Raw genomic sequence first — 24533 nt, 5'->3', positions numbered from 1 at the left:
TTTGCTGACATCAAGATATTTTTTCAAATTTACAGTCAATTTATTAAGAATTGTGTTTCTCCTCCCCTGTCAGTGCTTGCACATTTTCATCAGGGAACAAAGGGTAAAATAATAATAATGGTCATAATTCCAAAGAGATTACATGAATCACAATGTTGGTTCAGACCACAATGTCATGCATAAAATCTTCTTGTCAGAATACATCAGGCCAATGCTTGATCTCCCCTCTTGAGACATGCATTTTAAGATGAAGCTATCGTCCAGCGCCGCCTGTGGAGAGATGAAATCAAGGTGAGCTGTAGCGGACACATAGACTGACGGGATAACTGATGATTGATGAGGACAATCACAATGCTGACCAAGTTTCTTTCAAATTATTTGATAAGAGCCGCTGCATTACAGAGATATTCAGCTACATATACATTAATCTGCTCCTTGAGTCCATGTTCTTTATAGCACTGATGATGTCTCTTATTATCACTGCTTGATCACGGAGACAATTCTGTTCCATCACATCCTCCCTGGCTCACGTTTCTGCCCTGATGTGATTATACGATCAAATCAAAAGTGGCTGAGATGTGAATAAAAAAACTACTTTTAAAATACAGCTGAGGTTATCACTGATATTGTGCAGCTATGTTAATGGTTATAGATCCTGACAGGAAGTTACTGGCTAAGAGGCTCATTACTCATCTTCCAGGAAATCTAAGGAAGGGTGTCTTTATGCATTATTCTACTCATCTCTAATCAACACTCACTCCACGCAGATCTTTAAAGAAAAAACAGGCCTGTGTATTAGGAGCAAATGTATATAAATGTAAAAAGTCTGTATTATGAAGAATACCACATAAAGAGTGTTGAATTATTGATGCAACATGTTATGTTTCAGCTGGTGTCAAACTGTTTTATGAATGCGCACCATCATATTTCATGATCTTATTATGAGGACTATTATCATAGCAACCCCAATCAGAGATGAGCAAAAAGCACAATATCTTCTACTGAAATATGGTGGAGTAACTGTTAGAGGTGGTGAGTGGAGATACTCAACAAATTAGCAGTACCTTGAAATTGTAAAGTATAATTGTACACAAGGAAATAAACTTCAACTTGCAGCAGAGCTTTGGACCTGAGACCTAAACACGAGTTAGACTTCCTGCACAAAAATAACACTTGACTAGGCTTGACTTGATTAAGCAAAGTCATTCAGATCTCAACAATTGACCGGGTGAAACCACAGACTACAAAGGAAAAACAAACAGTCTTGCATATGACTTTTAATTTGCCTGAAGACAAATCTCCTACTACTGATACACCAACCTCCCACAAACAAGCCTCTGTACACTGTTTATGCCACCTCCAAGACTCTATTAAGTACTGTGCAAACAACAGATCACACATAGCTCTTCCTCTTCTTTTTCTTCTTCTTCTTCTTCCTCTTCCTCTTCGTCTTCTTTTTACATTACATGCAGAGATTAACCAGTCCTCATGTGCTGGATTAACACCACCTGCCCGCATCTTTTTTCTGTCAGTAAATTTGTGGTAAATGGATTAAACATGTTTCATTAGGAATACACACAATAACCTAAAACAATTAATAATCTTACTTAAAATTGTACTGCATTTGTTGCAACTCTCATTCAAATATGCAAAAATTGCAAAAATACATGTGGTGATTTTGAGGCATTTGTGGCCCCTGAGGCAGTTTGATAATCCCACTACTCCCACGATTATTTTTCTAAACCTGGTGATTGTTAGTCTCATTTCAAGCCTCGCAGTAGACATTTCTGCTGTCATCACAGAGCTGTCGCCGAGAGTGACACCACAGCGGAAGTGCTGAGAACCAGGAACCGCAGGGAAACACAGCACTGCGCCGGAGATGATCTGGTGGACGGTCACCTGTTAAACTACACCGCTAGCCCACCGTGATAGACACACATTCAGGGAACATGGGAGGGTCTCAGAGCGTCGAGATACCAGGTGGAGGAACTGAAGGCTACCACGTCCTCAGGGTAAGGACAGCTTTCACCCGCCGGTGAAACGCAACGCTTTTACCTGTGAGGGCTGCGTGAGAGAGAGACATCCTGTTAGCTTAGACACAGGATGAGCCAGCGTTTTACTTCTCAAGTTCTGCAGTTAAATGTTCATATTTATATTTTTGACTGAATGGCAGTTATTTGACAGGGCGCCGGAGAGGTCTCGCAAATTTGTCACCCTATTTGTCATCGTCTGAAGCAGCTAGCTACCTGTTAATTGCCCACTGCTACAGCTAATTTAGCTGTCAACATGCTGAATGAACGCGCGTGTTTGCAGTTTAGTCGGTTTTCCGCCCCACACTCCCCCCACAACTTAGTTCATTTTTTCGGGTGTTTTTAAGATATATGAGTTCATATGAGTTGGCATGGTTAATTAGTATTCAAACACGCGCTGTAGTTAACATCATCTGCTGGTTTCTCCTGTGGGTTTCTGTCCGTGAACGCCTCATTGGGAGCCTTCAGGTGCTAATGTTAAAACTAAAACCCAGAGTAGGTGTTACCAGAATAACCGGTGAGGCTGCAGAGTGTACATACTTCATGAGGATGGGTGTGTACCTTCTTTGTTAAATATTACCTTTTCCCAGCTACCATTGTCATTTAGTGATTTTTATTTTTATTTAATCTGGCTGTAAAGATTACTTTCATTATAGAGTTATATCCAGACACTTTTCTCAATTAATCACTTAAAAAAACTGTGAAAAACACCCTCGGCATCCCACCAAAGCCAAAGTTGAAATATGCAGGTTAACTTGTTTTGTCCCTGTTGAGCTCTTTGTCTTTTTTCTTATGCAAATACATTGATTGTAATGTTTAAACCAGAAGGACTTAAACCATTATAGGGTAGTTTTGCAATAACCTTTGTCTTTGTTTTACAAGTGTTGCTGACGTTTTCACTTCTAAACAGTCCAAAGCCTTAATATATTCAAGTTACTCTTATAGAAGACTATGAAAGCCAGCAAATATTCTCATTTGAGAACCTGGAGCCTATTAACTTTGGACAATTCTGTAAAAAAAAAAAAAACTATTGAAATTTTACGACCCACTGATCTAGAACACTAAATGGTACACTAAATTAGTATTTACGCCCATACTGACTGTATTAAGAGTATATTAAGGGCTCAGGTATCGGGTGATACAGTATCACTATAAAAATACTGTGTTTATACTATCAATTCTATCAATTTAGTCACGCCGGGCCACTGACTCAGTTTTTAGTGCCACAGAATAGTGACAAGCCTCGTGTTACGTTCGAAAAAGTGGTTATGCATTTCTGCTAAACGTGTCACTGCTCATTTTATGTATTTGTTTTGATTAAGTCTGTGGCATCAGCACTCTAAACTCTCTGTCTGCTCAATGTGTCAGTGCTTGAGGAAGGTTCACTTCGTCCCCTGCTGCACATACTGTAAGGACATCTCTTAAGTACTGCTAAAATGGAAATTTAGTATTTTCCCTTTTTATTTTTGAAATCAGATCAGGTAAAGGAAGCATATTTCTCCCATTAAAAGCATGCACTAAAAACAGTGTTATATACAGTTCCACATTTGTGAGGCTTAAGCCTCATCTTTCTATGGATATATAAATCTTCATTAGTGTCTTGTTCCGTCACAGGTAGTGATTAGAATTGATAATTGACACCAGTGCCATTATTGATTCTCCTTATCGGTCTGATTCTTTATTGATTCCCCATCCTGTTTCTTGATGAGTCTTCTGTGTGGAAAAAAAAGTAGGCCTACATGGGTTTTTAGTGTCAGTGCAACTGTTTTATTATCTCTGAGTGTGAACACAGTGTAGAAACAGAGCAGAAAAGGGATCAGTGTGACCGCTGTTTCATATGTTTTATAATAATACACTCAGTGGCTACTTTATTACGTACACATTTCTGATACGGGGTAGGACCCCTTTTGTCCCCAGATCAGCCTGAATGCTTCATGACTCAGCAAGGTGCTGGAAATGTTACTTCTGGTCAATGCTGACATGACAGCACCACAGAGTTGCTGCAGATTTGTCAGCTGCATATTCATGCAAATCTGTTGTTCCACCAAATCCCTAAGGTGCTCTGATGGACTAAAGTCTGGAGCCAGATGCATAAAACTCTGTAGATTCACAGCTGAAACTTTACAAAGACGGACATGGTATGTGATGAAACACATTCTTTTCATCAGATTTATAAAGCTATGTGTGCTGGAACTGGAGGCACGAGCACAAACCTCATTTCCACTCCCTTAGTTGACCCTAAATGGACGTAGAAATGCCCTAAAACATCTGTTTTAATATCAGTACTTTTGCCACACAACCGCTCATTAGACCTTATGATGAGAAGAATGGCAAAGCAGCGGTGTGAAGTTCTCCAGCAGCACCAGAACAGCTGCCATGACGCATGGCTGTGTCTATTTATATTTATAGCGGCCATACCACTAATCCATCACATGTACTTGTAAACTTCACCATGGTGATATCCCCGTCATTATTATTAATTGTCAGAAGGATGATCAATAATTAATTTATAGAGCTCATATTTAAACAGACCTCACAAAGTGCTCCATAATTCAGGATACAATTAAAAGATACTTAACACTGGTGAGTGATGGCTCCAATGCAGATAAACTCAGAAGTAATTGAATGCCTTTGATTAACGCAGTGTAAACAGCAAAAATACAAGCACAGTCAGTGAAATTGGCGACGACCTAAACCATCAATATTTTACACGAAGGTTTCATGTCTCACTATATATTTCACGTCCGCTTTATCATATCACCTGCAGCTGTGTCCAGAAAACTGTCTGTAAACCTGGTCTGCACAGTCTTCTTTTATAAACACCAGTTAGGAAATGCATTTTTTTGTGGGCATATCATTTTATACATCTGGCCCCTGGCGACTGTGGAGGCCACTGACGTACACTGAGCTCTTGTTTGTGGAAGCAGCTTGAGATGAGTAGTGCTTTCTGACATGTGCTTTCTTGCTGGAAGTAGGCATTAGAAGATGGGTGGTCTGTTTCCTGAACCGTTGGCAGAAGGCATGATGGATCTGTGATCTGCCCTGCCGTCTGCATGTTGCAGCAGAAATCAAGATTCATTAGACTCTGGGATGTTTTTCCCATCTTCAACTGCCTGTTGTCTTATCTTAATGATTCTGTTTTTTTACAGGTACAAGATAATTCCCCAGGTCACTATGCAGGGCTGGAGCCATTCTTTGATTTCATCATTTCCATTTGTGACACTAGATTGGTAAGTTTACCATAATGGCAGTAATAGAACTGGCTATAGCTACTGGACCTGCTGCTTAAGTAAGTCTCATATGGTCTCCGGAGGGTTTTGACGAGTGATTTGAGTATTTTCATCTCTGACAGAACAAGGACAATGACACCCTCAAAGAGTTGCTGAAGATGAACGTGGAGAGGCCCATTAAGATGCTGTTATACAGTAGCAAGACCCTGGCAGTAAGAGAGACAACGGTCATACCCAGCAACATGTGGGGCGGCCAGGGGCTGCTGGGGGTCAGCATTCGCTTCTGCAGCTTTGAAGGAGTCAATGAGAATGTTTGGCATGTCTTGGTGAGTGTGACATGCATACATGCACTTTAGATATTAGTGTGTGTGTGTGTATTTTATACATATTGCATGGTAACTGTTCATTAGAAGTAAGAGCACAGAAGTGTAAAATAATGAGCTTCTTTACAAGTTATTACTGTCACCTGATGTGTTTATTCATGTTGTCTGAGTCCAGGAAGTGGAGCCAAACTCTCCTGCAGCCCTAGCTGGTTTGACGGCCCACACTGACTACATCATAGGAGCCGACACCATCATGGATGAGGTGCTTGCTTTCACAAAATTAGTAGTGAAGTTGACTGACAGTGTACAACAGGCTGCTGACCTGCTGCGTGTCTCCGCTCTTTCAACAGAGTGAGGATCTGTTCTCCATCATTGAATCCTATGAAGGAAAGGAACTGAAGCTGTATGTTTACAACACAGATACAGACAACTGCCGGGAGGTGCTCATCAGTCCAAACTGCGACTGGGGCGGAGAGGGCAGGTAAGACAGTGATCAAGGAATTCATCTACCTGAATCTGTTTTCTGTTGCCCGTTGAAAGCTGCTGGTTTTGGTATGATATTGTTTTACATACAGTACAACAAAACCATAATGTTCCAGGTGCAAATCTAACCCTTACCTCCTAAACATCAACTTTTAAATGACAAAAATAATTCCAAATATCTGAATTTTAACTAAAAATGCTTCTTGATTTTACCTGGTAAAACTGTCGAGCGTTGGTCAGGACAGTTTTCACAACTAGAGTTATAAGTATTGGGTTTTTATGTTTATGCACAGGTTCTTTCTGTCCAGAATTTGTCTGCAGTTTAGGGTTAATAGTTTTATTTAATTTATCCTTCGTTCTTGATTCAGTATTTTTAATAGGATTGTTCAAGACATGATTTCTTTATATGTGTAATGTAATTATGATTTTAATATATATATTAGTAATTAGACCCTCAAAATTAACAAAGAAACTAGAATCTTTTGCTTTACTGCATGTTATATTTCTACAAACTTGTCTTATTTTTCCAGTTTATGGCAGTGTCTGTTGTGTTCTACTTTTAGACCCCTTACTTTTCTGAGTAAATATTGAATGGAAACTTTGTTGTTGATGCTATCACAGCTATTACACCACATCATTTCCCAACGTTGATTTTACTTTAAAGTCACGTCTCACTGTTTGGATCCCTCACAGTGTGTCTGTCTCTTCAGTCTAGGATGCGGCATTGGCTATGGCTACCTGCACAGGATACCTTCACTATCATTTGCAGAGGGCAAGAACACCGGTTTCCTTGCACATACTCCCAGTGAGCAAGCTCCTCCACCTAAAGATGGCTTCACAGAGGTAACAGCGTGTTTAACAAAGACATAACCGCCTCCAGACGACAACATTCTTTTGATGCCATGTGGGTTCCAGATGTTGTGAACGTTTATTGAGCTGAGGTCATTTTGGTTACCAGGTCCAGCTCTCTGCTGTCATTCCAACCGTTCCAGTTGCTTCTTCTTCTGCTTCGACTGGATTAGAGCAGTCTCTCACCGGCTTGTCAGTCAACTCTGGCCCGACCGCTGTCATTAGCAATCTGCAGACAGGTGCAGTATTATCTCTGACCACTAACAACATCCTGTTTGAAGTGATGTGAGGGTGACCTAGCTATAAAATTAGCAGATAAAGCACATACGTGGAAACATGTAACAGGACAATAACAGTTTTGTTCATGATTCTTTCAGGAGTTCCTACTGTCCCACTGACCAGACCAGTGTCCTCCTCACACAGCGTCCCCCTGTCTGTCAATCCTGCTGCCACACTGCCAGGTAAGTAGAAGTTGTAGCTCCCCAGGTGTGGTGCCACAGCCAGCTGCTCTGAAAGCCAAACTTGCATGACACTAGGCTGAAAACCCAGCTGCGTCTAATCTGTATTATATTTGTTGCACAGGTTTAATGCCTTTACCGGGACATCTTCCACCCTTTCCTAATTTGCCAAATCTAAATATCACCTTGCCAAACCTGGGCCAAGTATTACCACCAGGAGTTGGTGGGTTACAACATGCAGGTATTGTTTTTGCTCTCTGGAGAGTGTTCTGGATTACTTGTAAATAATAATTATTATAACATATAATCAATAAGAAACATTATGTAACAGTTTTATCTCAAAATAACAGCTTCAAAATCATTTTGATGGTACATTGACTTATAATAGGGATCCATCCCCACGCTGTGCCTGAACGCCTGCTCTTGCAGTATGTAACTTGGATTGAGTGTGTAATGCTTAATGGCACCACGTCACACACCACCAACTATGGGTGTTCAGCTAAGAAACAAGTTCCTCTGTATTCTCAGTACACTTCTATCATTTTGCCAGCCGACTCTGCACTCGTGAAATATGACAGCTACTTTAGCTTGGAAAAAATTCGATGAATTTACCGTTTATCAGACCAAAAATGAGACAAGAATCAGGTTGGAAATACGTTAGAGTCCGGAGAAGAGTGTTTCTGGGAGCGAGGCCTCTGATTTTATAACTTCCTTTTTTGATTTTGGTGTAACTAGATGATATCTTATGTAGAAAATAACTCTGTGTCTTACAGATGGACAGATGGTTTAACTTGATGCTAAAGTAACCCCTAACTGCTGCTAACTGTAGCTGCCGTTTGCTAGTTAGCAATAATTGCATGTGAAGCCAAAGCGTGATATAGCTCATGTCTCTGTTCCACTACACTACACTTCCACTGCACTACAGTTGCAGTGACATTCCCCCTGTAGTGATGTACATCGGTACTTTATATGATTTTTCTTAATCCCATATACTGCTGCTGAAAATACTCTGAATGAACTCTGTAGTTCAAAATATTTCATCAAATGCACTATTTGCTCTTGCTTGAGTAACAATTGCTTAAAACTCCAGTGTCCAGCCAGATTTTATTAGATATTCCTCACCTGTTTTAAAGATTTGTCTTCAGTAGGAACAAGTGGACTTATGGTCAGGTGTCACAGACAGGCTGGGGAGTCGGGAAGAGTTGACTTACTTAAGCATTGTTGATTTTGATCTTTTCGTGTGATTTGGGATGACAATAATAGAAAAATATTATCTCCAGCTCTAACCTCACAAGGTTCACAGAAGCAAATATAAAATGCTAAAGCATTGCATTCTCACATACAACTAGGAGTTCACTAAACATCGCAGGTATGTTTTCTCCAGTAAAAATCAATGTAGTTTACAGAAATTGATGTGATTTATCATTGCTGTGCACCACATCTGAACAAAGAATCAGCAAAAATGAAATGATGTAATGGGTTACTCTACTCTAGGTAATGACTTAAAAGACACATGCAGTTGTAGGTAACAGTTTTTGTTTGTGTTGCGCTCCACAGGTCCTCCACCTGTCACCCTGCCAGGTGTGGTCCCCGGTGTAACTCTGCCGCCGTCTAACTTTGTTTATCCTCCACTCACTGTTAATGCAGCTCCTGCTGTTACGCAGGATATCACGTTTCCCCCGTGCACCACCCAAATGAACAGTACACTGACTAAAAACCCCATCCCATCATCAGTGACCACCTGTGACTCAATAAATATCACAGTGACCGTAGACTCATAGCAGAGAGCACCTTTAAGGTTGTCAGCTTGATCTCACGCCTTTGCACAATGTGGCCAGTCTGTCAGCTGTTAGCTCGGTTGACAAACTGCTGCTACACACCGTTAGGATTGTTGTATGTATCTCAAGGATACTGGAACTTCACCAAGTTTTCCTTTGAATGCGTGTCAAGCAGCTGCAGCAGTCGCTCATATTAAAAGCAAATGTTGATGGCAGGAAATGGAAAATTACAAGAATCATTCAAGCCTTTCAGCAGAGTTCAAATATACTCTCTGTAGCAGAACTTTTTTTTTTAAACAGTTCGTAACTCAGTCATAGTAATAGATGTGTTAACACCAACTATGGGTTTTTTGAACTTGGCTCTAAAACAGTGTGTGAAATACATGGGAAACGGGTTACTTTCAAGTGTGCAAGTCAGTATCTTTGAATCTTTTTTTATGGTCAAACTACTATGGAATCCCTGAAGGGTCATGCTAGGATTTTTTTGGATTGAACTTCTTTTGCATTCCCCCTGGTCCACAGGAACAGTTAGTGTGTTGGTCAAGTCCAGTTCACTTATAATAGACTCCTAGTTTAGAGGAAAATTCTGCAGAAATCAGAGATAATGTGACACTTTACATTATGCATTTATTGCTCATTACTCCTTTCAAAGGCCGACAGTGAAAGGCCACCAACTGCATGTGAGCACAGCTGCAGCTATTCTGCCTGGCTTTGGCTGCCCTTGTGGTTGAGTCTATGACATAAGTGCTATTGCTCCTGTTAATATTAGCCACAGAAGCATTGTTAAGCCACACACACAGGCATGTGAACCTGCACATCTACCAGATATGACAGATGTGTACACCACACCACAGGACAAGTTCATAGATACAGTTGAACTACAGCAGTCAGCCAGCACAAGCCTTGCATGCAGTTAGTGTTGCACCCATTATAAACTAATGCATCACTGCGGTAACAGTATCAACCAAAGCAGAGTCATGGCTCCAGACGCAGTCCCAGCTAGTCTGTCTCAATTAGCCTTGGCAGCAGATTTAGAGAGTTATAGGTTAAATAGTGCTGCTAGTTATCTGTCCAGCTGCAGTGATACAGACTTGTACCTGAGCCAGCCACAGCTGAGGGTGCACCCAGATGCTGTGGTCACAACCAGCAAGTCTATTACATAGTATGTAATAGTAAATCATAGTACAGCTCAGCCTTCCTCTGGGGAGCAGGGGGAATGTGTAACTCATTGTAAGGCAAGGCACTGAACTTTCAGGGGCTTCGTAAACTACTTTAAGTCTTCAGGGGAGGATGGGGCACTAACTTATACTACTGGGGTTTTTCTTTTAACAAAGCAGGTTTGCCTTCTGCAGTGCAGTATTCATTAAATATATAAAACAGTTTTGGTTTTGTACAATAAATAATTTGTAAATTAAGATATTGTTACCTTGATTAAACTGATGTATTTTCACTATTTCAGCCTCTGCTCTGTATTTTTAGCTCATCTCAAGTGGTTCATGCTGCGAGCATCCTTGGTCACACCCTGAAACGATGCAGTACCACACAGAGCCACCGAGTGCCAGTATAATCTCAGGGAATGGAGACAAATAGGAGCAGACTGCATCCTAAAATTTAAAGAGTGTTATCAGGTGATAAGTATGGATGTAAACTTTAGAATGAACAGACTGATAATCTACAGTACCATTCACTGGGAGAGAAAAACATTTCCTGGCATTTATTATTCACTCTTAGCAGAACTGTACAATTTGTACCCGAAGTGGAACATAGAGCCCTTGAAAAAGTAAGAGCAACAAAGCAGCAAAATGAAACACTCCAGACTAGTTTTACATGGGGAAATTTTAACTTTGTACACATTACTGCTGCAGTTTAAAATTTGAAAATTCACCTGTACAGCATATACAGTTTCAAATTTATCTGTTAATTAATATTCCTGCATAGGATTTTATACATTGTCATTTTTCTACATTTGGTTATTTTGTGCATTAAACGTTAAGTACGCTGCCCCCAACCTAAATGTCACTAGATGCCACTTGTATGCTACACATTACATTCTCATGGCTAAGTAACTCAAATTAAAGCCTAACATTTGTGAAAAAACAAAACATTTAGCCAAATCAATAGTGAAATCTTTGTAGTTCTATATAACGATGACTGTCCTCTCCTCACAGTAAATTAACTTCTAGCAGCTGAATCATTTGCACCCTGGCAGGACCATGTTATTTAATCTAAACGGCGGGCTGCCAAGTCTCCCTTCGGCCCTTTAAGGCTTTATCCATCTGCAACATCTGAACAGACTGTCCAGTCACATTTTCTTCAAGGTACGTTGTCAGTTTCAGTGCTTTTGTCGGGCCCTCAAAAGATCCTTTTTAAAAACATCCCTTCATTGTCCCTCCATTGATCAAGCCCTGGTAAACAAGTAGAAGCCTGGCACAGGTCAGGAGGCCAGGTGAGATCTCCCCACCAGTGTCCTGCTCTTCCTGTTGCCGGCTGTTCCTTCTCCCACGAGCCCGGAGCTCTGCAGGTGGGGAGCAACTTGGTCAGTTTGCCTTTTTTTTTTTGTCACAGTACAAGGCTGTCAGTATGAGATGATACTGGAGGAGGCAAGTCCCGAGCCAGCAGCACTCATCTGCAGATTTCCAGAGGAGCTTGACCTCCGCATGTGAGGGAGCAGGTAGGGGTCGCTTCCCATCTGGTGAACGTCGATGCGGTCCTCCTTCCTGTATGCCAGACAACGCCTTATGAAAGCCTGGAGGGGGGGAATAGTATCAAAAATTTTGTGTTTGATAATTCAAAGCTTACTTTAAAATGGCTACATCCATGTCTTATGCAAGTTCCACCTACCTTTGCTTCATTGCTGGCAACAGGCTTAACAGGGAACTGAACATCAGTAGCTTTCAGTATGGTGTTCTCTTGCAGGATGTCCTGTTGTGACTGGTTGTGGCCAAAAGGCTTCAAAAAGGAGGAGCAGTGCTGAATCATCATGCAATAAATTACAGTAACATTTAAAGGTAGAATCTTTATTGCCCTCCTTACCTTCCTTCCATAGAGACACTGAAAAAAGATAATGCCCACAGACCACACGTCCACCTTATTGGAGATCTTTGGAGGTTCTTTACCAACCACAAAACATTCAGGAGGCAAGTACCTGGCCAGAATCCAAAAACAAGTTGTTTAGTGTCTGTACATTTCCATCTAGAGTGGTGGAAAAGTTAGTTTCTTTTTATTTTTAATGCTGTTCTTGACATTTTCTATTTTATGCTTCTTTGGACTTATATTGTACTTTTTACACCACTGCATTTATACTGTATAACAAAAGTTCCTAGTTCCTTTTTATCGATTTTAGACATAAAACAAACTAAAACACAGTACATAAATTAGTTAACCTTGGCCCCACCACAACATCTAAGTACTTCTTACATATTAATAATACAAATATTGACAAATAATGTTTACATAACCAGTACTTTTACTTCTAGTATTTGTTGATAATACTTGCACACTTTTACTTCGAGTATTTTTATAGTCTAATATTTGCTATTTTTACTTAAACAAATGATCTCAGCAGTTCTTAAATCTCTATCCGTGTCCTTTATAGTTTAATGATGTATGTATATGTGGGACATTTCTTCTCACCAATAGGTCCCTGCACCCTGTGATGTCAGGTCCATCCCATCTACACCATAGTTGTCGTCATCCATGATTTTGGACAAACCGAAGTCGGTGATTTTGATTTCCCCACAGGCTGTGCCATCCACCAACAAGATGTTGCCTTGAAATCAAAGGAAAAAGGGTCAGCACTAGAAAAACGCAAACACTTGGATGGCTTCAGTCCACTAGATAATCAATAACTCAATTGGCACGGTCTGATTTAATGTAAAATAACTGATATTTTTATTGATGTGATGAGACCCAACATTCCTTGAAAGACATGTTTACCTGGCTTAAGGTCATAATGGATGATGGGAGGTTTGATTTCATTCAGGTATTTTAGTGCGTTCACAATTTGCATGACTATGGACCGTGCCTCCTTCTCAGACATTAGCTTATGCTGTTTCAAGTAGAAATCCAAGTCATTGCCTTCGCAGTACTCCATGACAGTGCAAAACCTATGAAATGGGAAAAAAATAGTAAGAATTTCAGCCCACATATAAAAGAAACCAACTGAAAAGTGCTGAAAATGCATTAACACAAATTTGTTAAAGTGCACTAACGTGTCTGTGTCCAGTGAGAAGTAGTCGTAAAGTTTCACGATTCGGGGGTGGTCCAGCTCCTTGTGTATTCTGTACTCTCGACAAGCATGCCTGTGGAGAGGAAGGTAATTATGCTCCTGTTAGCAACCAAAGCATGAAGTTGCAGGTGCTGCATTCTGCATTGAAAGCCTGGCACTGGGGCTTATGGATAGGAATAACAATACACTGAAAGCAAAGGGCTTAAGAACAGCTTGTGCGTCACAACATTTGAAACACTAATTATAGCATACTGCATGTGAGGTTACATATTTCCACATGGGCCAACATACTTGTGATAGTTCTCTTTTTTCTCTTCTCTCCAGTTCTTGTTAAGTTGGTGGATTTTCACAGCAGCATATCGTTGCTCAATCAAGTCAAAAGCCTGCACAATGTACACACAAACAGTTTACACTTGAAAAGCAACACTTGCTAAGAGTATTATTCCTTTTTGAAACTTACGACATCAGCATTTAATGTACCTTGTAAACTTCACTAAAGCCCCCTCTTCCTAGAAGGTGTAGGAGCAGATATCGTTCATTCAGCGTTGGGTGATCTTTAAATCTTTGAATGGATTAAAAAAAAAAAAAAAAAAAAACACACACACACACACACAAAAAACAATCAAAATTACAGATATAGACCTGTGTGTCAAAGATGGATTCATGTAGAAAAACACAAAGAAAGCTTCATGCACTAGGCAGTAACTCAATATCAGCACTATGGATGAGGATACCAGCCTTGTGTGTACATCATGTACAGATGTCAATGCAGTAACTGTCAAAGAAATTGATTCAGACTCACTGTGAGCTGTCTTCATTATTTATTCTCTTCAGCTCCCGAATGTGAAGGTTGCGCACTCTCTCCAGACGCTCCAGCTCCGCCTGGATCTCAGCTTCTTCCTATAAATGATTCAAGCACACAAACACACACAAAGAACTTCTGAGCTCTGACTACAAGGAGAGGAGCTCATCAAAACCCACTTGTACACAGCTGACTAGTTCTGTATTAAATATTAACGGATGACTTGGTACGGAGTCTGTCAGGGGCTGCCCGTGATGCTTATTCATCAGGAAAACAATGAATACATCGACAAACTACAGGCTCACTCCATCCTTAGGGTGATTCACACAAAAGGAACAGTGTTCAGCTCAGGAAACAAGAGAATCAGGCTGAATATGTCCAATTATCCTTATATAGAAGACAAGGATTTACTACATTTAATAATTTACTGTCTCCAATTATGTTCTCACTTGTGTAAAAGCACCTGTTATCCTGATTACTCACTGGGTCCTGAAAAAATGCAGTAACTTATTAAATGTATTAATAGCTAAGGTCTTGTGCCTGTACTGCATAGGAATACAATAATACCACATCAGACAATTGGAAATAAATGTTCCGATAAATTGTTGCTGCAGGTTCAGCATTGGTCAAACCTTCTTGAGATGTCCAAGTCGCAGTTTGAAGATCTCTTCCTGTTCGTGGTACTCTGCTAGTGTCAGCCTTTCCGGGATGAGAGAGATATGGGAAAAAAAGCATTTGCCTTTGTTAACTGCATCTCCATGTTAACTTGGTATACTCAGTTATTCACCCTTCTGGGCATTCTGTCCTATTAAACTTACTTTAAATCAGATGACTGTACAAAACAATAAAGAACTGTATTAAATAAAACTACACTGAAAATTCTACATGGTCTTTGACTGGGGAATGGCTGCTCTGATAACTTACAGCTGAGGTAGGCTGGGTTTTACAAAGGGATCACTTTCTGCTCCATTCACTGCCTTGGTTTTGCGTTGCTTTGGCTCAGAATTTGTGGTTGGTGCTTGGGAATTGCTGGAGGATGGAGGTTTCCTCTTGGCTAGAAGTTTTCTCTGCCTCTCAATGTCCTCTCTCTGTTGGTTTATCCACTCTTGCTGTCTGCAGATGGAAAGTTGTACCATTAGTACCATTTCTGTACCTGTTCAACTACAGCAATCTTATCCAAACACATCATTTACCAACATGTTAAAGATGATGAGCAAACATGAAAGCTGTAATGCTAGTGGAGTTGTGGTGGGGAGCTCCACCCAATTACACTAGAGCAGAGCTCACATGCAGAGAAGCTGCAAAACACTAAACTATTTTAACCTACATATCAAGACTTATGTTTTACCTGTAAAATGAAAGCTTTACTGCTTTACTAGTATCTCACTTGATCATCTTCTGAAACATGAACAGATTTCCACACAGGCAAAAAATAAATGCGTGCCCTAATCACAACTCAGTCATAAAATCAAAGACACACTGCAGAGCACATCTCCTGCATAGCTCCTGACAGCATGTCAGCTGAGTGGCAATCAAACAAGATGGTAGAGGAAGTGGTGCCGGTGATTACTCTGGTTCGGGAGTAGTTTTGGCTGAACTCATTCAACAGTGGAGCTGAGATAATTGGAAAAAATAGGAATTACACATTCACACATACAGACTTGAAAGCTGAGAGAGTGATAGGCTGCTATTCATTGTGAATGGGACCTGGCATTGCAGCCCAGTACCACCGGCTGAGCTCCAGAGATTTTAAAAAAGGTGCCTAGTAGTATTACGGGGGAAAGTGGGAAAAGCTCCACTCTATGCAAACGTCCTCTGGTGCCATGTGACAATCAGGGAAAACAAAAATAAAAAAGCTGCTGAAAAGAGTGTTTCTTTAAGGATAAATACCGCAAAGGTTAAAAATGAAAAACATCTAAATAACAAAAAATAAATTAAAAAACAACATGATCAATAAGACAAAATCTGACTAAAAGTTCTTACTTCACAAGGTTTTGGAAGGCATAGCCATCAGTCCACTGTTCTGTGAATGAGGCTCCATGTCTCACTGTAGTGAAATGGCCTAAACGAAGTCTATCCTGCATGCTCTTCTCCCGACAGGCCTGCTTCTCCTGGGTGCTCTGAGGAACAGTGTAAAACACAGCTTTGCATGCAGGTTTGCAGAAATTGTTAAGTGTTCACAAAGGGTTAAGAAAAACACTTACCTTTTCTATGAGCAACTTCTTGCTCATGGTGATGCACTTATTCAAGCGTTCCTTGTACTTTTCAAGTAATTTTTGTTGCTCATCTATCTGTCTCCTGAGATCACAGTTTGCCTATGGAGCAGAAAAAAAACTTTAATCAGCAGCTGCACAACTCATATTCTCCCATTCCAGCAATTATTAAAAATCTAAAAAAATGCTGTTTCTATGGCTGACAGACAAGACAAGTTAAGGTTTGTTCTATAACCAAACATTGGTAACTGGTAACACTGTCGAGTTTGTTTTGCACAAAAGTAACATCACAGCCCAGTCAAGTCTTTCTTTCTGCAAGATAGTGAAGAGTAACATCTTACCCTTAGCAAATCATCTATTCTCCCCTCCTTCTTCTCAAGGTCTAGATTTTTAGTGCTTTCAAGGGCAGCCAACTTCAACACTGTAAGGTCAGTCTAGAGGGGAAAACAACAAAAGATGATGTTTAAAAACTTGAGCAGCGATCTCAAACACATTTAAGAGCAATTACAAACGGTGTCCGGACTACCTGCTGTCACCCCTTACCTGAACAAATTTGACTGCTAGTTGCTTTGGATGTGTCATGTGGTCCCCAAAAGACAGACTAGTAGGAGATGAGCTATTTTGTCTAACCTGCAACAAAAAAAGAGAGCACTTCTTTTATGACAGGACACACCACATGGAGCAGCAGAACACGTAGTAGAACGTTTAGCCTGACTTACGGCTGTGCCCTGAGCAGAGTGGGAATGTGAGTTCTGCGGAGAACGAATCACTGGTGGGAGACCTCTCACTGGACTGGACCCATTTCCTCCCTGGAACTAAAAGGTTAAGAGAGGGAAAGTGACGTCAGTGCCTAACATTTGATATCAGCAGACCCACCAGTGGCTCCCTTTCTTTCATGGTTCTGTTATTGTTGAGACAGGAAATGGATTACGCCTCAGATGATGAAAGACAAATGCAGCACACATCATTCACTCATCACTTCCTTTCAATGTGCGAAACTTCTGACACCAAATTGGAAACTTACATCAAAATAATCGCTTATTTTGGGTCCTCGCACAATTGATTTCCCTGTGAAGGGAAAAGATGGGAAAGAGTGTTATTAAAATATTTCAAAGAAACACAGCAAGCAAGAGACAAAACATAGCCAGTTTAACACAACAACACTCACCTTGGCTGCTCTCTGATTGGATCTCAGGTTTCCTTTTTCTGCCTCTGGTTGTTTCCGACTGTTTCTTCTCTGGTGTCTGAAAGAGACATTTGATTTAATAATGTTTTACAAAACAATTACTATAGAAAAACATTGGCTACCTGTGGAGATTGTCTAAACAAATCCATGTGTTTATTTTTCAACCAACTTGACAAACTAAAGCTACATTTAGCTATATTCTTTCTACTAACACTGAATCAAATGATTCAATGTAATGCAAAAATACTGCTGGAAATTCCCATGACTATAACAATAACAGATTTTACTTTGACTTGTGTAGCTGCTCTAATTGCAGTTTCATCTTGTTTTTCAGCAAGACTCAAATCTTAATTGACCACTGATGTTAATGTCAATTTGATCTACTGTTACAAAAATTAAAATGTACGCTTTTATTTACACACACAAAAAGGGAATAAATAAATGCTAATACAATGAAGTTTACAACCATTTCCCTGTTGCTTTTAATCTCCATCAGAACAATGATACTTTGTTCAACATCATCACTTAACCTAGAGGAATCACAAATTGCAGTCATGAGCTATGCTAACCACAGTGGTGGAAAACAGCAATGGCCCTTATCAGGATAACCATTAATTTTCAGATTCTCATGCTGAATAAACAGGAGAACTGCCTTTTTTCAGATCTGATCCCTATCAAGTGAGATAGGGATCAGTGTCTCAATACAAATAGACTCTTGTTGAGGAAAAAAAAGTGCAATAATGATCAAATTACACATTGGTCACAATCCTATACTGTCATCATAACCTTCAAATTTCGATTTATTGAAAAAACTACCATTTCACACACGTAATGAACACCAAACTGAACCAACTTTATTTATGTCTGTCTATGGAGATTGATGAGGTTGGTCTGAATAGAGTCTTGCACATTACCCGATGGGGAGATTAAGGTTTGTTAAATTCACAGGTGGAGGGTCCCAAAATATAGCCAAGTGGCCAAGCACTTGATTTGTCATAGTGTCTGGATGATGGTGGGTCATGATATCCATTAGGTATCACCAAAAAAACAAAACAAAACAAAACAAAAAAAAAAAAACAGGACCAGGTTTACATCAACCCTTTAAACAACGAACACAAATGACTATTATGGCCATTTACACGAAATGTGATTTTCAAATATGAACCTGTTTGAGATTAATGGAAAAAAGCCACATAAACAGCTTTGTCTGACAATCGCAATACAAATAAGGTTATCATCAGAGTAAGCATATGTTATGGACCGTTACTGACACAACAGACATATCGTATATGCACCTCAGTCACTATGACAGGTATTTTACGATACACATAATAACTCTTTATATAATGGGTCTCCTTTCCAGCTGAGGAAAACTCTGATAGGCCACTGTCACTCAGTAATTGGGCTCAGAATCAGCTCTACAGCAACGAGTGAGTGTATGAATACAACCTTAACGTTAATATGTTTTTTTTAATGTTACTTATATAATCAGTTAACTTAGTTATAATAATGATTCGTCTGAATATTGTACTCCAATTAAATGTAGATAACAGGTTAGTGTACCTCTGATTCCTTGTCGCTTAAAGAGCCGAGGCTTCCAAAACTGTGATTTGAACATTCATTATTGGTCAAACCCTGAAAAAAAAAAAAAAAAAAAAAAAAGATCATTTTAGGATAAGACTTAATCTGAACAATAAAAGCAGTGTTTGGCCAATAAACATAGTCACTCACTTTGGTTCCCCCGCTTGTGCTGCCAGTGCTGCCCCCTGTGCTGCCGCTGACCCCGCCCATAAAGCGTGCCTCGAGCAGCTCCTGTCTCCGGGGGTCCAGACTGTGCAGCTCCTCCATGGTGCCTGGGAGGATTAGCAACAATTCACAGTATGTCTCAGTGATTCAACGATCATCTTAATTGCAGCCTTTGAAAGCCCACTCAAGGGCAGATGACACAGTAGCAATGAGCTTGAGAGCAGAGTTATGATAAATTTCATTTAGTTGCTGTTGTTACATATATAATCTCAAACCTTGACAGGTGACAATATTTTAGTCAAGACTAGAATATAGGCCAAGACCGACCATTCCCTTGTGGCATATCCAAGACAGGTTTCACTACACTTGTGTTGCACGGAGGAGATAAGCAAGATTTTCATAATGATTACTCCTGTTACCACTACCACATCTACTAATAGCATCTTAAGACGACTAATGAAAAAAAAAACAACAACAACTCAAAACGCAGAGTTGATGTGCAGAAGTGACAGACATTTCTGTGCTGCAAACACCATCATCCTCAGAGTCCAAGAGCAATGTTTCGACTGCAAGGCACTGATGAGTACTGTGCTGCTGTGGGACTGTTACGTGAGCTCCCTGGGCTTCAGTGTTGCTGCAGACTCAGAGGGATCTGCCCACTAAACCTGTGCTTTAATGAGACAACCATTTTGAATCTGCAAAGGAATAGATTTAAGTAGGGGCAAACATAACACAGTGAGAAATATCTCTTAACAGCAAAGTACAAAAACATAGGAGCTAGGAATACAGCCAACTTGCGGTCAAACAAAGATTAGCAAAATGGAGGGAAATAATACTAATAAATAAATAAGCAGTTAAGAGAACCACGTTCTGACTGAACATGTTTATTATTTAAAAACCACTGACCTAACAAATGTTCTCAATAAGTAGAAGTTGTAGAAAGTCAAATACTGCTTGTGTGTAATGACAACTTCCTTGTTGCCCTATGCAAATGAATAAAAATAAGCTTTAGAAGGAAAAGCTAAACAAAAAGGCCATTCATTATATCCTCTAAAACAAAAACACTGTATTCTCTCAAGTTATACATTTCAATGCCAAGACCAGCACACAAATCCACTACAGTGTGCAACATGAAGGCATTACATACCTATAATGGGTGACTACAGGTATGATACAGCCGACTCATTCAATACAGATTTGTGACCATTTTCCAGATCAGGGAGCTTATCAAGTAAGTGTCAAAACAAAAAGCAGAAAAGGGCTCACGAATCAAATTACCTTCATCAAAAAAAACAGCTGCTAAATATATTCATACTTTAGAGTTAAAAAAACATATTCCACTAAGTTCTTAAACGATTTGTGTGTGTAGATGTGTGGTTAACTCACGTTTCTTTTTACCAGTGTGCTATTAACAACCTTACAAAACAATCACAGGCTCAGTCCAGCAGCAGACCAAAAAAAAGCATCACGTCACACTTTTACATAACCATCCTGGTGATGGTTATGGACAAATTTTAGATTAAGTTTAGAATCTGACAGAATGACTGACTAACCAATTGGTCCGCAGGAATAACCTTAACAGTGCTACATGGGGTTAAAACTGGCAAACTGAAAAACAGACACATTTACTGATATGGCCATGATTACCAATGATTCTCAGTACATCATATGAAGTAATGCACTGAAATGCAATGGAGTGTCAAATCTAGCAGCACAGACTCAAAGGAAATGTAGGCCACAATCAGTACTTGTCTGACTGAAATTCAATTATCAGATGCATAACTGTAAGGATGAGAACAATGAGTCACATTTACAATCTACAATCTAAGATAACAATTATGTATCTTACTGAAAGACATTTCCCTGGATTAACTATCTTGAAATGTTTATCATAACCTTCTTTTGTTTGTTAATCACTTACCACAGAAGCAGTGATCACATTTCTAGGAGTCTGACAATGTAAACTAATCTTTGCTAACACACTGTTCCCTGATTACATCTAAAGATCACATTAACAGCAACTGGCTTAGTGACACCCTAAGAGACATGTTAGGTTAAAAAAAATTGTTAACAGGACAAATCTTAGTAACAGTCAGTCAACAACTGGGACCATCTCCTCTTCCTACAGCATATAAGAGACAACAAAATTGCTTGTCACATTTCCCATGATGGGTCTGTGACTACTAATCATGCTAGCAGTTCATTTTGCCGAAGAAGTTATCTACCGCAGTCATAAACAACTATAGACCACTTGTGATTGCTGCATGTGGCATCTGCACCACTTTTAAAACAGAGCAAAAAGATGAAAAAAGATGCAAAGCGTGTGATTTTGCATCTTGTCATTAACTAGGCAAGGCTGTTCTGCAATGAGTATATACAGCAGTACCAAGTATTTAGCCCTGTTGTCACCAAGACATACAGAGACAAGTCTTCTCACTTTACTTGCCACTTTTACTGGCAAGTAAACCTCATGTAGTGAATAAATGACTGGAATGTTCAGTGTTTGCAGTTTTATCATGACTTCAGTATAAACACCGCAATAATCACTAGAAGCAATTGTTGTAGGTGTTCAACCAACCCTGTTATAATTCTGTGATTTTACCTGTAAAAAAGCACCCTTAATAAGAAACTGTGGCTTCAAAAGCCTTCCTACTGCTGCTATTCACACCAATCTTGGTCCTGCTGAGATGGATCAAAAACCGTATCGCACATTTCACCCAGAATGTTCCTGCCAGTTTCACATCATAAATCCAAATCAGCTGTGTGGTGTTTCTCAAGGATTTCCCCATCATGGAGGCCTCGGTGCATAACTATTATCTATATTCAAGCCCCTGCAGGAACAAGTGGTTGAACCCTTACAACTCTTGCTGTGGATGTCATTTTAACTCAGTGCTGCTCAGTCAGCAGAGTGACCACCTGTTTATGGCAGACACTTGGAAAATGTTAAAAAATCTCTGCCATGAACAGTCTTGGATTACTTCCCCCTAGATTCTCTCATTGGCAACTTAAACTTAAAAAAAAAAAAAGATATACACACCACACACCCCCACCAGCACCACTTACAATCTCCCAATTCTCAGTATTTAGAAGTATCATGCTGATGTGGGCAGCCATCACTGATTAATGCCAATCAATGCACGCAACACCAAACACAACAAAGAAATGGAGAAGCTACCTTAATGTCCAAAGCTACATAAAGTCCACCATGATTACAATATACAGTGAAAACTACTCCGGATGCATGGAGGCGTGATTAACACAGCTTAAGTGACGACTACTTTTGATCACCAAAAATGACTAAATAAGCATCAGTCATTTTGATTGTGTGTTACGTTAGCATGCTAATTGCACAGCCCAAAACAGCCTGCATCCCATGGCTGTCCCTTCACTTTTGTTGGGACATCTAGCGTTACACGAACAGTGAGCTCTTTACTCCAAGTTAGTAATACTAAAAGGTCAAACAAGGCTACCTACCATGCAATGCAGCAACGTTAGCATCTAGAGCAAATGGCTATCTTAAAGACCACAACTACACTTAATGTTAGATTTATAGCTACTGTCATGTTTAAAGCCGATCCCAGACCATTCTGCACCGTTATTTTGACGATTAACGTCAGTTACATAGATATTGTGAACAGCATTTGTCGGGAAACACCACCGTCAAAGCACAAAGGATTGCTAACAGTGCGATGCACACCTAACTTGTGCATTACTTGCCACCAATCCAGTGATATAACGTTAACCATCATAAAAAAATGCTTAATCTCTTTCCTTGCATTTACTGATCTGTATTTGCATCCATCTGTAACTTGACTGGTGTTTGCTCTTATAACGGCAGCAGCATGCTTAAAGACGGATGCACCGACTACAGTGGTAACCTTTCTGCTCTCGTAAAGGTTTATCGCCATTATGCACGTATTTGTCTTGAGGTTACTTCACTGGCCTGAGCACAGAATGACGGTCCTGTGTCCTCAGTGCTACTAGCTAGCCATACAGGCTCAATTGACTTTGGAGCTGACGCGTTACTGTAACGTTAGCTAGCAAGCAGGTTTCGCCACCAAGATTTGCTCGGTCATTTAAATACAATTTCCCTTCGTTCTTCTCAAAACGACCTAAACGAGCAGGAAGAAAAGACATATACGTCTCAAAACGTTTCACAGTACCTTCCTGGGCCTTCACCACTGCCGTGGTATGTTGCTGAAAACACAGTCCGTGTTGGGGACGTGGAGAGCTGGGACCAAAGATGGCGTCCCCTCCAAACTTCCACTACTTTGGACACTCATCAAGCTACTTTTCGTGTGTTGGCACAGCAACGCACACGGTTAATCTTTCACATAGTTTGAAATTCACCGACAGGCACCACACACTTGTTTTTACGTGGGAACAGTGAGTGCAACTGAATGAAAATGTCTAATTATTATCTGTTTTTAGGGCACAAACCTCTTCACACCTCAGCACTGCGTCCTGGCTCCAGGGCCACCTCTCCGTCTTCAAGTGGTTGCCTATGAAACGTCACGCATCGTGTGCAAAATTCTTATCGCGAGGGCGATACATTTTTTCTTAACGTCAACATGAGGGGAAAAAATCCGGACATAAAGAATACTGTGAAATTATACAGGCTGCGCACATGAACTGTGCATAACCACATTTTGCATGCAAGTTATAGACTTTAATCAAAAGAGATTATGATGTGAAAACTTTAAATAAATGTATGTTCTTTTCTTTTAAAGACATGAAATAACTGTTGGACTATACTAAAAAAGATCATGGATGCCCATTTCAACCAAGAACTCAATTTTGACTTAGTAAGTCAAAAATATCATATGAAGTCATAAGTATGAAACTATAAGTCGCAATCTTCACCAATAAGTAAAAATCACAAAGTCACACATGTTAATAATAATAATAATAATAATTTGAGTATTGAGTATCATGAGTATTTTTATTTTGCAAAAACTGTCAGTAGTGGAATGTAACTGAGTACATTTACTCCAGAACTTCAGTACTTGTACTTTACTTGAACATTACCATTTAATGCAACTTTATGCTTACTTACTATATACTACTCTATGTCTCAGAGGCATATATTGTACTTTTTACTCTACTACGTCTGCCTGACAGCTTTAGTTACTTGTTACCTTTCAGATTACTATTTTTCATACCCTTCCTGTCCAGTGAACATTATGTATCTCAAATTGGGTGATTTT

At 39.8% G+C, this 24533-nt stretch overlaps 2 protein-coding genes across 3 annotated transcripts; one reads left to right on the top strand and one right to left on the bottom strand.

Moving 5' to 3' along the window:
• Positions 1 to 1852: 1852 nt before the first annotated feature.
• LOC121616023 (Golgi reassembly-stacking protein 2-like) lies at positions 1853 to 10604 on the top strand. 2 transcript variants are annotated; one of them, XM_041950610.1, is made up of 10 exons: positions 1853 to 2012; positions 5180 to 5260; positions 5383 to 5586; positions 5759 to 5845; positions 5934 to 6064; positions 6777 to 6909; positions 7025 to 7154; positions 7293 to 7376; positions 7498 to 7614; positions 8931 to 10604. In XM_041950610.1, exons 1-10 carry the CDS (start codon positions 1950 to 1952, stop codon positions 9152 to 9154), a joined length of 1254 nt encoding a protein of 417 aa, XP_041806544.1. In that variant the 5' UTR covers positions 1853 to 1949; the 3' UTR covers positions 9155 to 10604. The 2 variants fall into 2 exon arrangements, with proteins under 2 accessions (XP_041806544.1, XP_041806545.1); XM_041950611.1 differs by lacking the exon at positions 7498 to 7614.
• Positions 10605 to 10850: 246 nt separating this feature from the next.
• tlk1a (tousled-like kinase 1a) lies at positions 10851 to 23806 on the bottom strand. Its single transcript, XM_041950222.1, is given in 23 exon segments — positions 10851 to 11897; positions 11993 to 12100; positions 12185 to 12296; positions 12785 to 12920; positions 13088 to 13257; positions 13363 to 13452; positions 13671 to 13762; positions 13860 to 13941; positions 14182 to 14279; positions 14814 to 14880; positions 15106 to 15294; positions 16165 to 16301; positions 16386 to 16496; positions 16736 to 16828; positions 16938 to 17024; positions 17114 to 17209; positions 17419 to 17462; positions 17563 to 17638; positions 19144 to 19215; positions 19312 to 19433; positions 23490 to 23532; positions 23534 to 23566; positions 23568 to 23806. Coding segments are annotated over 23 exon segments (2271 nt in total). The 5' UTR covers positions 23610 to 23806; the 3' UTR covers positions 10851 to 11726.
• Positions 23807 to 24533: the final 727 nt, after the last annotated feature.

This window comes from Chelmon rostratus, chromosome 13 (assembly GCF_017976325.1).
Source record: "Chelmon rostratus isolate fCheRos1 chromosome 13, fCheRos1.pri, whole genome shotgun sequence".
Taxonomy (NCBI): domain Eukaryota; kingdom Metazoa; phylum Chordata; class Actinopteri; order Chaetodontiformes; family Chaetodontidae; genus Chelmon; species Chelmon rostratus.
Note: the sequence above shows the minus strand (reverse complement) of the source record. Positions and strands in the feature narration are given on the sequence as shown.